The sequence below is a fragment of the Trachemys scripta genome, chromosome 18 (genome assembly GCF_013100865.1).
Source record: "Trachemys scripta elegans isolate TJP31775 chromosome 18, CAS_Tse_1.0, whole genome shotgun sequence".
NCBI lineage: Eukaryota > Metazoa > Chordata > Testudines > Emydidae > Trachemys > Trachemys scripta.
The window spans coordinates 23,457,267-23,479,421 of NC_048315.1; the positions used below are offsets into that span (position 1 = coordinate 23,457,267).

Genomic DNA, 22,155 nt, shown 5'->3' on the forward strand with positions numbered 1-22,155 from the left:
GTTGGGCAGGGGGGCTGTGTCGCACGGCATAGGCCCACCCCAGAGGGGAAGGGGCATGCTGGCAGCACAGGGGCAGGCTGGCTACTGTGCATCTAGCAACTGCTGGTTTGTAAATAGTGTCCTCGCATTGGGCGGAGCAGGGCTGTCCCTGCCATGCCCCATTGCCTCCGGCTGGCCCCTCGCTCCGGGGACTGACCTCCCCGCGCCATGCTCCATTGCCTCCATGGGGGCCCACAAATATGTTTGGCGCCAGGCCCACAAAAGGTTAATCCAGCCCTGCACAAAACCTTAGTGTTATTCCAAAACACTGAGCAATTAATTGGAGAGATGGTTAGTATTCTTAATTTATGCACACTGTTTAATTCAATTTTTTTGTTTCGTTGAGGAAAGGTTTCTCTGAACCTTGTGTATTGTAATATCCCATACGTGATTTGATTGTTCTTTCTAGACATACAAAGTAAAAAAAAGATGAGCAGGACAGGATGTGCAGGGGACATGTATTCTGTATTAATGAGAGCGCGGGAGTATGGCTACCAAGTTATTTCCGCATAGAAGTGCAGCCTCAAATGTGAGATATAGGGTTAAACGCCAGTTTATCATGACATTGTGACTAAATCCAGGTCTTCCCAGACATGCCCACTCTGTTTACTTCCATCTTTTACACATTACACTGGAGAGAAAGGGATGAGTGCTTAGGGGGCTAACAGTCAAAGCAAAGATTCATACCTAGCATTTAACCATGCCTGGTCAAAAGCTTTAATCTAAACTGTTTTTGATGGGAAATTGGGTTTTTGATTAAATGGAATTTTTTGTGTTTAAAGAAAAAAAAATTCTGTCTACTTTCCATGGAAAACTTAGATTATTTCACAAAAAAAGGAAACATTTTGATACAGGTATCCTACTGTGCTATCTTATGGAAGTTCCCATTCTCCTCTATGGGCTGAGCTTCCCAGCTCAGCGACATCTCCCATGATGCACTAGACTCCCCTGGTACAGCTGCCCCCCTTCACCAGGAAAGGTGAGGTGTATCATGTGATATGTCTGACCAGGGAGCCCAGCCCTTGGAGGAGAATGGGAGCACGGCAGCACTTCCAAATCAAAATATTTTGGATTTCAGATTTTCCCCAGAATCTTACTTTCCATGGAAAAGTTTGCTCAAGCAATTGTCTTTAAAAGTTTATGCAAAATTTTTAGCAGGGGGAAAAGCCTATATCTGACTAGTTCTACATTTAATTACTTGGACCATGCATCTGCTTCTATTTATGCTTGCACTGCAGAGCAACATCTATTCCCATCTTTGCAGCATTTATAGAATCATAGAAGATTAGGGTTGGAAGAGACCTCAGGAGGTCATCTAGTCCAACTCCCTGCTCAAAGCAGGACCAACCCCAACTAAATCATCCCAGCCAGGGCTTTGTCAAGCCGGGCCTTAAAAACCTCTAAGGATGGAGATTCCACCACCTCTTTAGGTAATCCATTCCAATGCTTCACCACCCTCCTAGTGAAATAGTGTTTCCCAATATCCAACCTAGACCTTGCCCACTGCAACTTGAGATCATTGCTCCTTGTTCTGTCATCTGCCACCACTGAGAACAGCCAAGCTCCATCCTCTTTGGAACCCCCCTTCAGATAGTTGAAGGCTGCTATCAAATCCCCCCTCGTTCTTCTCTTCTGCAGGCTAAACAAGCCCAGTTCTCTCAACCTCTCCTCGTAAGTCATGTGGCCCAGCCCCCTGATCATTTTTGTTGCCCTCCACTGGACTCTCCAATTTGTCCACATCCTTTCTATAATGAGGGGCCCAAAACTGGACGCAGTACTCCAGGTGTGGCCTCACCAGTGCCAAATAGAGGGGAATAATCACTTCCCTCGATCTGCTGGCAGTGCTCCTAGTAATGCAGCCCAAAATGCCGTTAGCCTTCTTGACAACAAGGACACAATGCTGACTCATATCCAGCTTCTCGTATACTGTAATCCCAAGGTCCTTTTCTGCAGAACTGCTGCTTAGCCAGTCAGTCCCCAGCCTGTAGCGGTGCATGGGATTCTTTCGTCCTACGTGCAGGACTCTGCACTTGACCTCATCAGATTTCTTTTGGCCCAGTCCTCCAATTTGTCTCGGTCACTCTGGACCCTATAGGTTCCAGGCCATTTTAGGATTACATTAAGTGTTATAATTGTTGTTAAAGAAACAACCCCTCTAGTTTTGGTAGTTATTAACCTTCAGAAAAACTTTTTTTTCCCCCGAGCTGAAATTTTTCATGAGTGTTCTCAACACAAAGGTATACCTAATGTGACAAAGTTCCTCCTCTACCTTGGTGGGTCCTGCACTTATTGGCAAATTTTCTCACCTCACAGATTCACCATGTGGGTCGGGAAACAGCCCAGAGACCTTCCCCTTTGGTAGAAGCCACAGTCCAGGTCAATTTCTCCTGTGTCTGATCAGGAGTTGGGAGGTTTGGGGGGAACCCGGGCCCGCCCTCTACTCCGGGTTCCAGCCCAGGGCCCTGTGGACTGCAGCTGTCTAGAGTGCCTCCTGGTACAGCTGCGCAACAGCTACAACTCCCAGGGCTACTTCCCCAGAGCCTCCTTCCAACATCTTCTTTATCCTCACCACAGGACCTTCCTCCTGGTGTTTGATAATGCTTGTATTCCTCAGTCTTCCAGCAATCTGTCTTCTCACTCTCAGCTCCTCTTGCTCCCAGCTCCTCGCATGCACACCACAAACTGAAGTGAGGTCCTTTTTAAACTCGGGTGCCCCGATTAGCTAGCCTGTCCTAATTGATTCTAGCAGTTTCTTAATTGGCTCCAGGTGTCTTAATTATCCTGCCTGTCTTAATTGGTTTTAGCAGGTTCCTGATTACTCTAGTGCAGCCCCTGCTCTGGTCATTCAGGGAACAGAAAATTACTCATCCAGTGACCAGTATATTTGCCCTCTACCAGATTCCTGTACCCCACTGGTCTGGGTCTGTCACACTAAATATCACCAAACAGTTTTGGCCAGACATCCTGTTCCCTTATTGCATATGCTCTCATCCCAGTTTATTTTAATGTGTTAATAGATTGGACAAATTCTGGCACTTTGAGACTGTAGCTGACAACTATCTTGCTGAATGATAACATCATTTGATATATGAGTATATTCTGATACAATGAAAAAATCTGAAAACTAGTTTTTATTTCGTAATATTTATTTAAACAGAAGAATGTTACTGTGTGAAATATCACTGATTAAATATTAGACTTAGAGACATTCCTAAAATGCACATAGAATTGTGGCAGTTGTGCATGTAAGTGGCTAGTTAGATGCCTTACTAGTCATTGGAGTATGCAGTTACACCTTTTTAGCACTAGTTTAAAAATCTCACCTGAAAGATTTTTTTTATTTGTTAAATATTATATTAGGATGGAGATCAAATTGCTGAAGTCATAAGTGATATTACAAATCAGCAAGATGCTCAGAAATACCAATTTTAAAAAAAGAGAGCTTTTATTCTTACATTTATTTTACACAGTTTATACCTTATGAAAATTCAGACCAGTTTTCTTTTATGGCATCTAAGCTCCAAGTAGTGTTTTCTGTTTGTGGAATGTCCCTTGAAGTGCACATTCCATGAGAGAAAAAGATATTTATCTGCATTAAATCCCCTAAAGTGATTGTATTGAGTGGGTTTTGATTTTTTTTTAAAGGTGGAGCCCAGTATTAAGTGTCAAACCAGTCCATCGGAGACAGTTGTGTCTTCGGAGCAGGTAGGATTCCTTATTTCAGATGTGGAACCTGTGAGCAAATCTGTCAAAGACACAGCTTCATCCATACAAACCAGGTGCAGAGAGAGAAGAAGCAGTTCACAGAAGGGCAAGTCTCCTGGTAAGAATTGGGCCCATAGCTTTTCCAGCATTTACTGTGTCTGGTGACTAAGGAGCCCGTGTAGTCAAGACCAAGAGAATGATGAACAGTCTAAGGCTTGGTCTACACTTGAAAGTTATACCAGTATACCTATTTTGGTTAATTGTATACTATTTTTTTTAACTGAAATAATTATACCAGTACAACCACTGAAGTTACCACAGTATAAAGGTGCCTTATACCAGTAGAGCTTATTTCTCTTTCCATACAGGAATAAACTGTACCAGAAGCACTTTATACTGGTATAACTTGTTCATACTAGGTGGGTTATACTGCTTTAGCAATATGGTATAGTCAAACTACGCTGATTCGGTTAATTCAGAACAATTTTTATCTGTAAACAAGCCCTAAATAGTTTCAATGTGTACTTTCAAGTGACTTTTCTAGAATATTTCTTGTTGAGATTGAGCTAATTATTCCATCTTAATTTCATGCAAATTATCACACAAACTTTTAAAAAGTGAAATTATCAGTAATTTTAATGCCTTTCAAGGATATTCAGAATTGGTTTGGGTTTTTTGTTTAATGTAAACCCCAAAAATTTAGAGTTCAAGTGCTTGCATATGTGTGCTCCGCTCCAGGTATGTGCACGACCAGTGCATTGATGCTGGAGAGTTTTTCCTACTGTTATCAGCCCTGCGTTTCCTCCGGCTTGAGCTGTGATATAAAGAGTGTAGCTGCCCTGCCCCTCCCTCAGTTTCTTCTTACAGTCTGTGGCTGGTAATCAGAGTGGAGTGTTCACTGTGCCTTGGAATACAATTTACCCTTTTAGAATTTTGCTAGTGTATAGAGTAGGGCTGTCAAGTGATTAAAAAATTAGTTGCGCGATTAATCGCACTGTTAAACAATAACAGAATACCATTTATTTAAATATTTTTTGATGTTTTCTACATTTTTAAATATTGATTTCAATTACAAAACAGAATACAAAGTGTAAAGTGCTCACTTTATATTTGTTTTTTATTACAAATATTTGCACTGTAAAAAAACAAAAGAAATACACCTCTACCCCGATATAATGCGACCTGATATAACAGGAATTTGGATATAACGCGGTAAAGCAGCGCTCCGGCAGATCAAAGTAAGTTCAATATAACGCGGTTTCACCTATAATACGGTAAGATTTTTTGGCTCCTGAGGACAGTGTTATATCGGGGTAGAGGTGTAGTATTTTTCAATTCATCTAAGACAAGTACTGTAGTGCAATCTCTTTATGATGAAAGTTGAACGTACAAATGTAGAATATGTACAGAAAAATAAAAATGCATTCAGAAATAAAACAGTATAAAACTTTAGCACCTACAAGTCCACTCAGTCCTATTTCTTGTTCCGCCAGTGACTCAGACAAACAAGTTTGTTTACATTTGCAGGAGATAATGCTGCCTGCTTCTTGTTCACAATGTCACCTGAAAGTGAGAACAGGTGTTCTCATGGCACTGTTGTGTGACGAACTGGGACTGTTCTTAATGTGGTCTTTAAATGGGGAGTGTCGGCTGGGAAGGCAGGGGAGGTTGGCTAGGACGGTCTGCATTGGGGGATGGGAGACTGGCCTTGAGGGAAGATACCTGAGCATGTAACATGAGAACCCAGGAAGGAGTTAGAGGCCAGGTGACACCTTTGCCCGGGAAACTGAACAAAGGCTGTGGGAGGGGTTGCTGAAGGGAGAGTTTCAGGGGCTGGCTGGTGAAATGGCTGGGAGGCAGACAGAGCTCTGACCTCCCAAGGGGGCTGTGGTGCCCTGGGACCCCAAGATGGACCTAACTGGGGGGGATCCTGTTGTCTGTGCCTGCAAGACCCGTCTTGGACTGTGTTCCTGTCGTCTAAATAAACCTTCTGCTTTACTGGCTGGCTGAGAGTCATGGTGAATCGCAGGAAGCCGGGGGTGCAGGTCCTGGTGTCCCCCCACACTCCGTGACATGTTGTAGCTGGCATTGCAAGATATTTACATGCCAGTTGCGCTAAAGATTCAGATGTCCCTTCATGCTTCAACCACTATTCCAGAAGACATGTGTCCATGCTGATGACAGGTTCTGCTTGATAACAATCCAAAGTGGTGTGGACCGACTCATGTTCATTTTCATTATCTGAGTCAGTTGCCACCAGCAGAAGGTTGATTTTCTTTTTTGGTGGTTTGGGGTCTGTAGTTTCCGCATTGGGGTGTTGCTTTTTTAAGACTTCTGAAAGCATGCTGCACACCTCATCCCTCTCATATTTTGGAAGGCACTTCAGATTCTTAAACCTTTGGTTGAGTGCTGTAGCTATCTTTAGAAATCTCACATTGGTACTTTCTTTGCGTTTTGTCAGATCTGCAGCAAAAGTGTTCTTAAAATGAACAACATGCTGAGTCATCATCTGAGACTACTATAACATGAAATGTCTGGCAGAATGCGGGTAAAATTGAGCCAGAGACATACAGTTCTCCTCCAAGGAGTTCAGTCACAAATTTAATTAACACATTTTTTTAACGAGCGTCATCAGCATGGAAGCATGTCCTTTGGAATGGTGGCCGAAGCATGAAGGGGCATACGAATGTTTATTATATCTGGCACCTAAATACCTCGCAATGCTGGTTACAAATGCCTGTTCTCACTTTCTGGTGATATTGTAAATAAGAAGAGGGCAGCATTATCTCCCGTAAATGTAAACAAACTTGTTTGTCTTAGCGATTGGCTGAACGAGAAGTAGGACTGAGTGGACTTGTAGGCTCTAAAGTTTTGCATTGTTTTTGTTTTTGAGTGCAGTTATGTAACAAAAAAAATCTACATTTGTAAGTTGCACTTTCACGATAAAGAAATTGTACTAGAGTACTTGTATTAGGTGAATTGAAAAATTCTGTTTCTTTTGTTTATCATTTTTACAATGCAAATATTTGTAATAAAAATAATATCAAGTGAGCAGTGTACACTTTGTATTCTGTGTTGTAATTGAAATCAATATATTTGAAAAATGTAGAAAAAAATTTAAAAAAATAATAAATTTCCTTTGGTATTCTACTGTTTAACAATGCAATTAAAACTGTGATTAATCACGATTTTTTTTGAGTTAATCGTGTGAGTTAACTGCAATTACTTGACAGCCCTAGTATAGAGTTATTGATGCTCTTTATTTTTAGTTCAGAAGGACACTTTTTTTTTTTCTCTCTCTCTTTATTTTCTTACTTTTTATGTAGTTTATTTATTTTTTTGGACTCTGCTTGGTACTGGGAGTGCTTATGCCAAAGTCCCCTGGATTTAAATATTGCTTAGAATGTTGGATGTTGATGTCCATTAGTGACCCTCATTTTCGTTGTTTAGGAGCATGTCACATTAGAGATGGGTGTTCTCTTTCCAGAGGCTTTAAGAAAAGGACACAGAAGTTGAGGGACATGTGCCTCAGGGATTACCTAATGCAGTGGTTTCAACCTTTTTTTTTTTTTTTTTTTTAAACCTAATTTTAAATAGACAAATCTGCAGCTCCCCAACTTCCTCCTCATTATTTTGTTGCCCATAATTTGTTTTTCATGTTACTTTAATAGTTATTACACATATTACTGTAGAGAAAGTATTTGAATAGATCAACAAAAAGCATAGCTAATTAAAATATTGACAGCTTACCTGATACTAATACATTATAGCATTGCTAGGTGATATTTGGGCGGGTGCTGGAGGGGGTGTGTGGGGGTGTGTGTGTGTGTGTGTGTCTGTCTGCACTGGGAGGGGTACCCGAGTAGGTGCTTGAGGAGGGACCAGAGGGCACTGTAGAGGAACATTTGGGGGTGGGGGCTGGGTGAGCTCTGTGTGGCCAGGCTTAGGGAGGAAGTGCCACCTCCACCCCCAGCTCAGCTCCGCGGGCAGTCTGCAAAGCAGGGGTAGAGAAGTGCTGGGACTCCAGCAGCAGGAAGGAGAAGCAGCCCCATGTAGCAGGGAGAGAGGGGGCTCAGCTCACAGTCAGCCTCCCTCCTGCTTTCTCCTTCCCTGCACGGACACATGATGAGTGTGGCTGCCAGGGGGAGCCGCTGCCTCCTCTCTGCTCCCAGTGAAAGGTGGTCTGAGGCCTTCTCCACCCACTGCCCTGTGGGGTAGAGTCTGCAGTAGCCCCTCTGGATGGGTCCCTTTGGAAGGCAGAAATCTGGGGGGGCACGTGACCCTGCATGCCCTCTATGCATCATCTTTGAGAGGGACCAATCAGTTCGCAGACCCCCTTGATTATACTGATGGACCCCTGAGGGTCAAGAATCATTGACCTAATGCACACTGCACTTCAACTAGCACTGGAGCTCACTAGGTCGGTGCAGGGGAGTTCATGCACAACTCTATTGGTAGTGCCTTGCATCTTATTTGTTCTGACTATGGAAGAAACAGAAATCTCCTTCCGGGGGCTTTCTGAGTAAGAAATGCAAGCATCTGGAGCACTCTGGGGCTCCAAAGCCTAAGAAGAGTACTTCTTCTGTCTGCAGTGCGGGACTTGATGTCAGCCAGCACAGCACTGATGTTAGAGTGCGAGCATCAGCTCCGCCATTCCCCAGTACAGTCCTATAGTGGCACTCACCGTCTGGAACCATTGACTCCAATACCCTCTGTGGAGCTGTTGAGACCAGCTACATCCACTGAGACTGTGGTGGATTCAGGTCCACTACTGAGTGGAGTACACCAGAGCCATACGCAGCTGCAAAGGATCTTCTGTGTCTGTCAAAACTGAGTCTCCACTTACCGACACTGTGAAGTAGTCACTTCAGTACCATCACTGTCATTAGTTCAGAGATGAGCATCTCCTGCAGTACTGATATCAGCTACCCTACTTCCATCACTGGAACCAAGTTACTCTGCATCATCGGCACCAGCAATCGTAGAAATGTAAGGCTAGACTGGACCTTGAGAGATCATCTAGCATTTCCTCCCCCACCACCACCCTTGAGGCAGTATCAAGTATACCTAGACCATCCCTGAAAGGTGTTTGTCTAATCTGTTCTTAAAAACTTCCAATGATGGAGATTCCATAACCTCCATTGGTAAGCTATCCTAGTACTTAACTATCCCTACAGTTAGAAAGTATTTCCTAATATCTAACCTAAATCTCCGTTGTTACAGATTAAGCCCACTACTACTTGTCCTACCTTCAGTGGACACGAAGAACAATTGATCACTGTCTTCTTTATAAGAGCCCTTAATATATTTGAAGACTCTGATCAGGTCCCCCTTCTTTTTCTCAAGATTAAACGTGCCCAGTTATTTTTTTTAACCTTTCCTCATAGGTCAGGTATTCTAAAACTTTTATCATTTTTGTAGCTCTCCTCTGTTCTCTCTAATTTATCCACATCTTTCCTAAAGTGTGGCATCCAGAACTGGACACAGTACTGGGCAACAAAATGGCAGATGAATTTGAATGTTGATGAATGCAAAAGTAATGCACATTGGAAAACATAATCCCAACTACACATACAAAATGACGGGGTCTAAATTAGCTGTAACTATTCAAGAAAGAGGTCTTGGAGTCATTGTGGATAGTTCTTTGACAACAACTGCTGCAGCAGCAGTCAAAAAAGTTAATGGAATGTTACGAACCATTAGGAAAGGGATAGATAACAAGACAGTAAATACTGTAATGCCACTATATAAATCCATGGTATGCCCACAGCTTGAATACTGCATGCGGTTCTGGTTGCCCCATCTCAAAAAAATATAATTGGAAAAGGTACAGAGAAGGACAACAAAAATGATTAAGGGTATGGAACAGCTTCCATATGAGGAGATCAAAAAGACTGGAACTGTTCATCTTAGAAAAGAGATGACTAAGGGGAGATACGGGAGGTCTAGGTTGGACATTAGGAAAAAGTTCCTAACTGTCAGGGTGGTTAAACACTGGAATAAATTGCCTAGGGAGGTTGTGGAATCTCCATCTCTGGAGATATTTAAGAGTAGGTTAGATAAATGTCTATCAGGGATGATCTAGACAGTATTTGGTCCTGCCATGCGGGCAGGGGACTGGACTCGATGACCTCTCGAGGTCCCTTCCAGTCCTAGAATCTATGAATCTATGACACAGGTCTATAAAATCATGAATAGTGTGGAGAACATGAATAAGGAAGTGTTATTTACTCCTTCACATAACAAGAACCAGGGATTACCCCATGAAATTAATAGACAGCAGGTTTGAAACAAACAAAAGGAAGTACTTCAAACAATGGACGGTCATCCTGTGGAACTCATTGCCAGGGGATTTTGTTAGCCAAGATGGTCAGGGATGCAACCCCATGCTCTGGGTGTCCCCAGGTTCTGACCGCCAGAAGCTGGGAGGGACAACGGGATGGATCACTCAATGATTACCTGTTCTGTTTGTTCCTTTTGAAGCACCCATCATTTGCCACTGTCAAAAGACAGGATACTGGGATAGACAGACCACAGATCTGACCCAGTATGGCCATTCTTATATTCTTAAAGCGCTGACAACCAGAAGCTGGGACTGGACATCCCTTGATAAATTTGCCCTGGTCGGTTCATTCCCTCTGAAGCGTCTGGTTCTAGATACGGTCAGAAGACAGGATACTGGTCTAGATGGACCTTTAGTCTGACCCGGTATGGACATTCTTATGATTTGGGTTCCTAAGTCATCAAGACACTTTTGAAAATATTACCCTTACTATTTTAGAATTGTGAATGGAAACTGAATTTTCAATAGATGTCATTCTCTGTGGTAACTTTAAAAAAAAAAGTTTAATTTTTACTGTAGCGTTAGAACCACTAAAAGATGCTTGCTGATGACCATTGTGGAAAAGAATGCTGGTATTAATTTGTGCAAGTATGAGACTTCACTTCTGTGTTTTGTATTGGGAAAGAATTAAGAGAGTGGTTGTTATCTGAGTGTAGCTTGTTGGGAAAGTGCACCATTAACTCTGAATTTCCTAGGTTTGAAATGTTTGTTTTTTTAATTCTAAAATTTTTGAAAGTCAGTCTACATTTCGAACACTGTGGACCAGACTTTTAGAGGTATTTCAGTGGGAGATAGGCACCTTGGAAAATCCCACTAGGCACCTATCTTTATTTTTAGACACATCTTTGAAAATCTGGCCCTCTGTGCTTGCAACCTTAAATTCACTAGATCAGGTTATTCTTTAAACAGCCTTTATAACAAAAATGGAATTTTCTTGTTTTCTCCGATCATAGAACCATAGAAGTGTAGGACTGGAATGGACTTTGAGAGATCTAGTCCAGTCCCCTGCACTCAAGGCAGGACTATGTATTATCTAGACCAGGGGTTCCCAAACTTGGTTCGCGGCTTGTTCAGGGTAAGCCCCTGGCCACCGCTTCCCGTAGCTGCTATTGACTGGGAACAAAGCGTAAACAGTTAAACAAAGCATCTCGCAACCCGCCAGGGGCTTACCCTGAACAAACCGCAAATCAGGTTTGGGAACCCCTGATTTAGACCATCCCTGAAAGGTGTTTTGTCTAATCTGCTCTTAAAAATCTACACTGACAAAGATTCCACAACATCCTTAAGTAATTTATTCCAGTGTTTAAGTACACAGACAGTTAGGAGATTTTTCTTAGGGTCCAACCTAAACTGTCCTTGCTGCAATTTAAGCCCAATGCTGCTTCTCCTATCTTCAGAGGTTAAAGAGAACAATTTTTCTCCCTCTTCCTTGTAACAACCTTTTATGTACTTGAAAACTGTTATCATGTCCCCCCTCAGTCTTCTCTTTTCCAGACTAAACAAACCCAATTTTTTCAATCTTCCCTCATAGATCATGTTTTCTAGACCTTTAATTATTTTTGTTGCTTTTCTCAGGATTTTCTCCTTGTCCACATCATTCCTGAAACATGGTGCCCAGAACTGGACACAGTATTGCAGTTGAGGCCATATCAGCGCGGAGTAGAGCAGAAGAATTACTTCTCATGTCTTGCTTACAGCACTCCTGCTAATACATCCCAGAATGATGTTTGCTTTTTCTGGCAACAGTGTTACACTGTTGACTCATATTTAGCTTGTGATCCACTATGTCCCCCAGATCTCTTTCTGCGGTACTCCTTCCTAGACTGTCATTTCCCATTTTGTATGTGTGCAACTGATTGTTCCTTCCTCAGTGGAGTACTTTGCATTTGTCCTTATTGAATTTCATCCTATTTACTTCAGACCATTTCTCCAATTTGTCCAGATCATTTTGAATTTTAATCCTATCCTCCAAAGCACTTGCAACCCCTCCCAGCTTGGTATTGTCCGCAAACTTTGAGTGTACTCTCTGTGCCATTAGCTAAATCTTTGATGAAGATATTGAACAGAACCCAAAACTGATCCCTGCTAGACCCCGCTCGATATGCCCTTCCAGCTTGACTGTGAACCACTAATAACTACTCTCTGGGTATGGTCTTCCAGCTAGTTATGCACCCATCTTATATTAGCTCCATCTAGGTTGTATTTCCCTAGTTTGATCATGCTTGACAGTATCAAAAGCCTTACTAAAGTCAAAATATACCACATCTACCACTTCCCTCCTCCTCCACAAAGCTTGTTACCCTGTCAAAGAAAGCTATCAGGTTGATTTTACTTGATTTGTTCTTGACAAATCCATGCTGTTACTTATCACCTTATCGCCACGGCAGCGCTTTAACGTGGCTTGTGAAGTCGCGGCATAGCATTGGGAGAGAGCTCTCCCAGCGCTATAAAAAAACCACCTCCACGAGGGGAATAGCTACCAGCCCTGGGATCGCGGCTCCCAGCGCTTGTGCACTGTCTACACTGGCACTTTACAGCGCTGAAACTTGCAGTGCTCAGGGGGGTGTTTTTTCATACACCTGAGCGAGAAAGTTGCAGTGCTGTAAAGTGCCAGTATAGACAAGCCCTAAGTGTCTGCAAATTTGCTCCATTATCTTTCCAGATACTGAAATTAAACTGACTGGTCTGTAATTCTCCGGGTTGTCCTTATTCCCTGCAACTGCACCTGTATATTCCTCTCATAATATACCACAGGCACCCAGCTCTAGGTTCCTGCCTTCTCAGCAGTCACCTCTCTTGGGTAGAGACCCGCATTGCTCTCCCTCCTGATTGGGGCTTTTCTAGCTTCACACTTCCTTGCCTACACTGTGATTTCCCCAGTAAACCAAACTGCCTTAACAGGCAACTATCTGCACTTAGCTTTCTCTTCAAAGGCTATGAACAGTATGATAGCCAGCAGTTATAAGTTACCACACAGCTGTTTCTAAACAAGCACATTTATTCTTAAAGTGAAAGCATTACGGAGAAAACGTTAAAAGCAATAAAAGAATAAAAAATCCTACATGCATGCTAATAAGCTTACCAGAGATCACCCCCCTACAATCCCAGCAGGAGCTCTGAGAGGAGTAAGTCTTCAAACTTCAAGGGTTTTTTTCTGTTGTTAGTCCCTGAAGAGTGGCCAAGTCTTTACCAGGAGTCTAGTTCAATTGGATTCACTGGGCAGAGTTCATGGAGTGAAACAGGAGTGCTAGAGTGGCATAGCTGCACCGGTGCACCTGCATTGCTGTAGCATTTCATCTCCATGAGAGATGGTAGCTATGTTAACGGGAGAAGCCCTCCCGTCAACATAATGCTGTCTGTGCGGGGGTTAGGTCGGTGTGATAGGGCCTTTGGTGGTCAGGTGGCCTAGTGACTAGATCATTGGTCAGATGGGGGGGACCCAGCCCAGGGGCCTTGTGTAATTCAACCCGTAAACAGGGGAGATGGGTCTCCCTCCCAGCTGGGAGGGGCGGGTCAAGATCAGTTTCCCTGGTCTACTAAAGTCTCTTTAGTTTGGGACATGGCCCCCCTAGTCCAGTGGCCCTGCAGTTGGGGCTTATCTGCAGGCTCCCTTGGCAAGGGAAGGCTTACTTGCCTCCAGTGGTTGTGCTGGCTGGCAGGTTGCTCATCAGTCTCTTCGGTCAGGCAAACAGACCGCTCCTGCCTCCTCACAAGTCAGCCCCCAACTGAGCCAGGCTCCCTTCTTTTTTCCCCCATCCAGGCTTGGCATTGCCTGCAGGTATAGTGGGGCGAGACTAGCGGAACTCAAAGGTTTTCTTTAACCCCTGCTGTGCCAGGTGGCAGTTTCTCTGCTCCCTAACAGTCGGTATAACTACGTCGCTCAGGAGTCTGGATTTTTCACACCCCTGCACAACGTATTTATATCCATGTAAGCTTTATAGTGTAGACCTGGCCTCAGACTAGCAGGCAGTAAGTCTCCAGGGCCTACCCTGAAGGAAGAGTGGGACTTATTGGGGGTCTGCCTCTATAATGCGGTTCTTCCAAGAGACTGTTTAAAAGCTAGGAAATAGCACAAATTGTGTGGATTCATGACAAATGACAAAGCTATTCTTTTCACTCTGTGTATATTTTTAAATGGCTGAACTGTTCTTGTTCAAATTTTTCAGATATGCTCTCTCAGGCAGAGAGGAAACCTGGAAAATTTCAGCTCCAAAAGTGAGATTTTTGACAGTTTAAAGCCACTAAAAATGGCATTTTAGAATGGAAACAATTAAATACCTAAATTGTAGCTGTTCCTACATGCCCTAGCTGTAATATAATTTCATTTGTACATTTTCTTAAATTTTCAAGGTTCTTTTATCCTATTTTTCATCTTTCATTGCCTGTTGGAGTGAGGTTTTTTCTTCTATTAGAAACATCCCTGGAGCTTTTATTTAATTTTGGTAGTAGTAAAGTGTTAGCATTGTATTCAGAGTTATACAAGATGCAAATAGCACCACTCCCTGCCCTGAGTCTCAAAAAGCATGTCTACAATAGGGAGTTAAAAAAAAAAATTCTCACCTGCACTATCCGTGATTTACTAGAGAGAACCCTGGTGTAGATAGTGCTTCCACAACCACACTCTTTTTTACCATTATATCTTTTAACCTCACTCCCTCAAAGGCATGGCCTCTTTTGGGGCAGGCTTTGGAACTTTGTCTAGCAGCAACTTAGTTACGCCTGCCATTGTTTACCAGCTGCTTCACGTTGGTTACTAAAGCTGACACTTTCAAAAGTGGCCATTGATTTTTAGATGTCCAACATGAGAAACCTTGGGCCTGCAGTGCCATTTGACTTCAGTTGGCTACTTCTTTGAAAGCCTTTAGACTTTTGCTTCTGTTGATGTTGTATGAGGGCACCAAGGTCTCATAGAGTATACTTCTGTCCACTGTCTCTAAGGCCTTTTACATCAATTCACCCTGCTGAGATTTGAATATCTGATTGTGCAGAAATGGAAATTTTCCTTGTAAATGTTGCTCTTTGAGTGATTGCCCACGCAGATTCCTCTTTTTGTGTGCCTGCTCTAATATTGTGCACAAGATTGTATACTTTTGAAATAGCAGTGCCTGTTGGGCTGTGCCTGTTCCCTGGGAGCCCTTGCAACCTTTGTAGCTGAAGGTATAGGAGGTGGGGCCAGGCACCCTCTGGTGTCTCTCAGTTTCTTCTTTCCGCCAGTGGTTGCGAGACAACTCTACAGTATCCGTCTCCACTTAGATTAGTAGGCCTATTGTTATTCCAGTAGTTAGGGTTTTTTATAACCAATAGATTAAAAATTTGAGTTCTTTATTGTAGCTTTAATAAGATCCAGAGCATTAATATGTTTCCTTGCTCCCACTATGCCTCCTGTATGCAGCCTAAAATAGCTGAAAGCAAGTGTCCAGGGTTTAAGATATTCCCCCTCATGCGATACCACACTGCCCATCAACCAGGAATCCAGGTATACACTTTTCTGGATAATTGGCTTATACAGGACTCAACCCCTCAACAGGTCACAAAACTCCAGACCTCTTTGCCTCTCTTGGCTGTAAGGGTCACAAGGACAAATCCATGGTATCCCACACAATGCATCAAATTCAAAGGGGCAGTGTTGGATTCAAAACTGGTGAGAGCATGCCTACTTCATCAGAGGTTCTGCTCTATAACAGACATCATACAACAGCTTAAAAGACAGGCTGCAACACAGTTAAGAACCTGTCTGCAGCTTTTGTGTCACATGTGGGTGTGCAAGTATGTCACATAATGTGTTAGACTTCACCTCTAACCACTGCAGAGGAGGTTGAAATCAGCTTTCTACCCAACAGAAACAATATAGTCAAGACACTCTCCCTTCGTGGAAAGATCCTGTCATCATTAGACTGGTGGATGTAACCGGATGTGGTATGCAACAGAGTCCAGTTCTCCACATCCCTTCTATCAAAGGCTAATTACAGACAGCTCCACCCAATGGTGAACCACTTACAAATTTGAGGGAAATGGTTAGCCCCCAAAACTTCCCTTCATATTAATGTGCTAGAACTCAGATCAATTTGGCTGACATGCAAGGCGTTCCTGCCCCTTTGAGGTATCACTGTGCAGGGGCTTACAGACAACACCTTGGTGATGCATTACATTAACAGGCAATAGAGGAGCACAATGGTCTCCCTTGTGCCAGGAGGTCATGTGTCGGTTGGATTTGGAGTATTCAGGACCTTGTCATCCTATAGCTCTTCATCTCCTGGGCTTTCAAAACATTTGTGCAGATCAAGTCAGCAGGGATCTTTCAGGGGGCCGCATATAGTCTCTTAAGTCCTTGGTCCTCCACAGCATCTTTTTCAGGTGCGGATATCTGATGACGGATCTATTTGTAGCATGCTACAAGTTTCTTTGAAGTTTAAGAGATTCTGTTTCAGAGGAGGCAGGTGACTGGGTTCCCTCACATACTTCTTCCTTATTCCTTAAATTTAGGTAGGTCTGATGTAAGCTTTTCTGCTGATACCCAAGCTCATCAGGGTGGAGGTCTGCTCGAGCCTAATCTAACAACCTGACTAGACCACAGCTAATCCAGAAGCTGGGATTGGGTGACAGGGCATGGATCACTTGATGATAACCTGTCTGTTCATTCCCTTTGGGGCACCTGCCATTGGCCACTGTCAGAGGACAGGATACTGGGCTTGATGAACCTTTGGTCTGACCCAGTATGGCTGTTCTTATGTTCATATGTAATCCCAAACTCAACCTGAGCCCAAGTGCCTGGAGTTGTTTCACACCCAACCCGAAAACCTTCTCAAATATAAAGCAACAGAGGGTCCTGTGGCACCTTTGAGACTAACAGAAGTATTGGGAGCATAAGCTTTCGTGGGTAAGAACCTCACTTCTTCAGATGCAAGTAACTCAAAGCTTATGCTCCCAATACTTCTGTTAGTCTCAAAGGTGCCACAGGACCCTCTGTTGCTTTTTACAGATTCAGACTATCACGGCTACCCCTCTGATTCTCAAATATAATAATCCCAAAATACATGCTTCAAACTAAAGGGATATCTACATAGTTAGTTTGCAGCAAGCTGTGGTGTGAAGCTAGCCTGCCGCAGACTAACTGTCTGTGTGCACCCTGCAGAAGCCACATTTACAGTTTAACGCTTTTTGATATAGATCCATTTAATTTCAAAGAAGACTAGTTCAAAGCATATTAACTAACTTAATGCACATCAGTGATGCCCTGGTGAACAGTTATTCCATGGCAGGCTAGTGTGAGGTAGATTCACACCTCAGCTTGTAGCAAACTAACATTCTTGTAGACAGCACTAAGGTACATTCTGTGTTGACACTAACTGAGAAGTGCAACACACTTATAGCTAGAATGAGATTATAATTACAGGATGGCACCCTTGTTAGCTGTGCTGTCATTAAGGGGTTACCTAACATATGGTGCTATTGTCCTCTTGGTTTCCAACTCCAAAAAGAAAGTCCTTCTCTAAGACATGTCTTAGCACTAATTAGCAAAATTCTTAGCCTTTAGGAACAGTCTTTTTTTGTGGGGTGGGGAGCAATACAGATAAAAGCAAAGCCAGAAGAAAACACAAATATATCCTGATCATAATCTTCTCAGTAAGATGTTTCTTCAGTGTCTTTTTTTTTTTTTTTTAACCTCAGTAAATATAAAGATGAAGTGTTTTGTATACAATGTTGTTGTCATGTCGGCCCATGGATATTGGAGAGACAAGGTGGGTGAGGTAATATCTCTTATTGGACCAACTTCTGATGGTGAGAGAGACAAGCTTTCAAGCTACACAGAGCTGAGGAAGAATTCTGTGTAGCTCGAAAGCTTGTCTCTTTCACCAATAGAAGTTGGTCCAGGAAAAGGTTTTACCTTGTCACTGAAGAGTCTTGGTATTTATTAAAATTTTGAGATTCATGTAACATTCAAAGAACAAAGTTAATATTCAATAAAAAACATATCACATCTGTGGCTTTTAAATACCATTTTTTGCCATAAACTAGGAGTTATGCTGTGTCCATCTACTTTCAGTAATTAAGTAATATTAGCCTTGGGCAAATTGGACTGGATAGGTAAAGTTATTAAATTCCTCCAAACAGAAAACAAGGCAAAATAATTAATGGAAAACGCTGGTTTATAAAATGTCATTTAAGAAAATAGTCGATGGCTGATGGCTTGAGGATAGTCCTCTGCTGATCAGTCGTCTTTCTATCTACAATGAAGTTCCTCTCCCTGCTGCTACTGCTGGCTGGAATATGTAGCATATTTCTAGCCAACATGATTAATTTGGAATACGCAACACTGTGTTCCTTCCACTAGTTCAACACATCCTGTTAATTTTCCATTATGGCCTTTTATGTTGTATACTGCTGCACTTCATCATCATGTAAATTCTCCTGTTCTCCAAAGTCAGACAGTGCTTTTTCAGCACCTGTTGGTCGATTATCAGTAATGTTGTATTGCTTTACAGGGTCTGTTCCATCTCCTTTCAAGTTTTTAATTAGCCTGCACACTTGGAATTAACTTTTTCATGTTCATGGTCAGACAGCATTTGGTGCTGATTAAAATTAGGCCAGGGAAATACTTCTATCTTGTGTAGGTCCTGTATTTCCATTTGTTTTTACAAGCCACTTGCGATGACGTTGCCTGACGTATCCTGAGAAAAGAGGCTGACAATGTCATTTAAGTTTCTCAAACTATAGCATTAATAAGTTCAGTGTAGAATACTTGTCTCCTTCCGGTTCCCTCTGAGCTTCATAAAATGGTCAGAGGAATGACACCACTTCCCCTTGGGGGTTGTTTTCCAACCTGTAGCTTTCCCCTCACTCTTTTAGATTCTCTTGCAGCTCATACTAAATCTCCTGAATTGAATTTAGTGTCAGATACACCATGCTGAAACTTGTTTCTGCCATTTTAATCACAGTTTAGACAACGGTGCTGTGATGCCAGATTATTTCACCAAAGACATTGCATTATGTACAGTCTGTACAATGTTGGGAGCTTCACATGGTCTTGACAATTTACGTATTTGTGTGGTCTTAGAGAAAGCCCTATATTAGCTCTCTGATCTGTCACTCATATTACTGTATATAAATTAACTGGATCAAATCCAAGTGTTTTCACCAGCTGCTTTAAAAGTTCACACCTAATGTTTTCACTGTTTTGTTTTTTTTCTTCTAAAGAAGTGGTCCCCAAACTTTTTACCTTGCCCCCACCCCCCCAAGGGCCAGGAGTGGGGACATGGACGGGTAAGGAGGCTGAGGCGGGTGCCATAGCTAGAGGCAGGGGTGGGAGCATAGCCTCCCCCAGGAACTGAGGCTGGCAGCCAGATCCTGGGCGCCGGACTGGCAGCCATGGCTGGAAGCGGAGCCCCAGGAGTGGGGCCAGCAACTGGGAACCCGGGTGTGGGGCCAGCAGCTGGGGTGGCGCTCTCTCCCTGCCCCCTGTGGGAGCTGGCCCCCTCCCAAACATTCCTCTCCTACGAGGGCACATCACTCAGATTGGGGACCTTTGTTCTAAAGGAAACATAGCAGTAGCTGAACCCTGGCTTTAAGTGTAAAGTCTGTTATGGCATAATGGCAAGTTCCTGTAATATAATGTATTTTACAGTAGTTGTCTGTCTGCAGGTGTATCTCAAAAAAGTTGGACCTATTTGGCAGAAAGGTGTACTCAACAAGGGGTCTGCAATTACCTATAGCCAACCAACAGGCTATAGTGAGCCGGTTATGGACACAGCACATACTCAGCATTATCCAAGTTCGCTGAACTCCTTCCCCAGGAATCGCGAACAGAGTTTTCGGCTATAGTAGAGGAGGGGAAGTTAATTTCCCGGGCATCCCTCCAGGCAGCCCTGGATGCGGCGGACACAGCCTCCCGCACACTGGTAACCGGTCTGGTTATGCGACGGGGAGCCTGGCTTCAGGTCTCAGGCCTTCCACATGAGATCCAGGACCTCCCTTTTGAGGGACCCATGCTCTTCTCCAAAAAGATGGACAAGAGGCTCCGTAGCCTAAAGGACTCAAGGGCTATCCTATGCTCGCTGGGCTTGCACACCTCAGCCACCCAACGCAGGCAATTCAGGCCGCAGCCGGCCCCGCGACCTTACCAGCCCCAGAACCGCACAGACACCTCACATAGGCAGAGCAGAAATGGCAGAAGGAGGCAACAACAGCCCTCTGGCCAGTCGTCCGGCCAGCTGCGGCCCGCAAATTTGATGGTGCGGTCGGGGAGGACCTACCAGTCAGGACTCTGGATCCTACCAACCCTACCTTTTCGTCACGTCTGTCCCCCTTCTATCGTGCCTGGTCCCGAATCACATTGGACAGTTGGGTGCTCTGCACGGTAGAGAGGGCATATTCTATCCAGTTCTCCTCCCTCCCGCCCCACCAGCCCCCCTCCCCGTCCCTCTTCAGGGACCCCTCTCACGAGCAACTTCGAATTCAGGAAGTGCAGTCCCTCCTCGTAGCAGGGGCAGTGGAGGAAGTTCCTCAGGAACTCAGAGGCAGGGGTTTCTACTCCCGGTATTTCTTAATACCGAAGGCAAAAGGGGGCCTCAGACCCATTCTGGACTTGCGGCATCTGAACAAGTTTGTAAAGAAGCTCAAGTTCCGTATGGTCTCCCTGTCCTCCATCATTCCCTCCATGGATCCAGGGGACTGGTACGCCGCCCTCGACTTGAAGGACGCGTATTTTTATATTGCAATAGTTCCCCAGCACAGGCGTTACCTCAGATTCATCGTGGGCAGTGCCAATCTCCAGTTCACAGTCCTGCCTTTTAGCCTGTCAGCGGCCCCGAGGGTCTTCACAAAATGCATGGCAGTCGTGGCAGCCTTCCTGCGCAAGCATGGAATTCAGGTGTTCCCCTACCTGGACGATTGGCTCATCAAGGGCCATGCCAAGGCACAGGTGGAGGCTCAGGTGGTCTTCATCAGACAGACCTTCCTCGAGCTCGGCCTCCTGCTGAATGAGGCCAAGTACACCCTGTCTCCTATCCAGAGGATAGAATTTATAGGGGCAGTTCTGGACTCGACACAAACCAGAGCGTACCTACCGGAGGCCAGGTTCCGGGCCATGTCCAACATCATTCTCAGTCTCCAACGTTGCCCGACACCACAGCGAGAAACTGCCTCAAGTTGATGGGCCATATGGCTGCGTGCACCTATGTGGTGAGCCATGCCAGGCTCAGGCTGCGCCCTCTCCAGTCCTGGTTAGTGACTATGTACTGACCAGCCAGGGACGCGCTGGACTCTGTGGTGACGCTTCCCCCAACGGTGCTAGATTCCCTCCAGTGGTGGCTCGATCCGCGGGAGTACCCTTTGCCAGCCCCCAGCCAGCCCTATCCTTGGTAACAGACATGTCGGATCTGGGGTGGAGGGTGCATCTGGGGAACCTCAGGCCTCAAGGCCTTTGGTCACGAGCAGACCTCTCCCTGCACATCAACGTCAGGGAGCTATGGGCAGTGTGTCTAGCCTGCCTAACCTTCAAATCTTGCTTGGCGGGCAGGTGTGTTGCAGTCCTCACGGACAATACCTCGACGATGTTCTATATCAACAGACGGGGGTGCACGCTCCTCTCCCCTGTGCCGGGAAGCCTCGCGTTATGGGATTTTTGCGTACAGAACGCAATTCACCTGATGGCATCCTACCTCCCAGGGGTGTAGAACGGACTGGCGGACGCCATCAGCCACTTGTTCCAACGTCACGAGTGGTCCCTTCACCGAGATGTAGCACGCTCAATCTTCCGTCTCTGGGGCTATCCCCAGATAGACCTGTTTGCCTTGAGGGACAACAGGAAGTGTCAATGTTTCTGCTCCCTCATGGAGCGCAGTCCAGGGTCTCTAACGGATGTCTTCCTCCTCTCGTGGGAAGGGGGCCTGCTTTACGCCTTCCCCCCCGATTCCCATGGTTCACAGGATACTCCTCAAGATCTGCAGGGATCACGCTCGTGTCATCCTGATAGCGCCGGTGTGGCCGCGCCAACACTGGTACACGTCGCTGCTGCACATGTCCACACATGTCCTCTTGCTGTCCCTGCTGCCAGACTTGATCACACAGGA

At 44.4% G+C, this 22,155-nt stretch overlaps 1 protein-coding gene across 1 annotated transcript in view; it reads left to right on the plus strand.

Annotated features, from left to right (window-relative positions):
• HSF5 (heat shock transcription factor 5) overlaps positions 1 to 22,155 on the plus strand; it is a 56,601-nt gene that overhangs the window by 11,771 nt on the left and 22,675 nt on the right. The window contains exon 5 of the mRNA XM_034752977.1: positions 3,685 to 3,862. Within this exon, the coding sequence (XP_034608868.1) occupies positions 3,685 to 3,862 (178 nt within the window). The remainder of the gene's footprint in view (positions 1 to 3,684; positions 3,863 to 22,155) is intronic.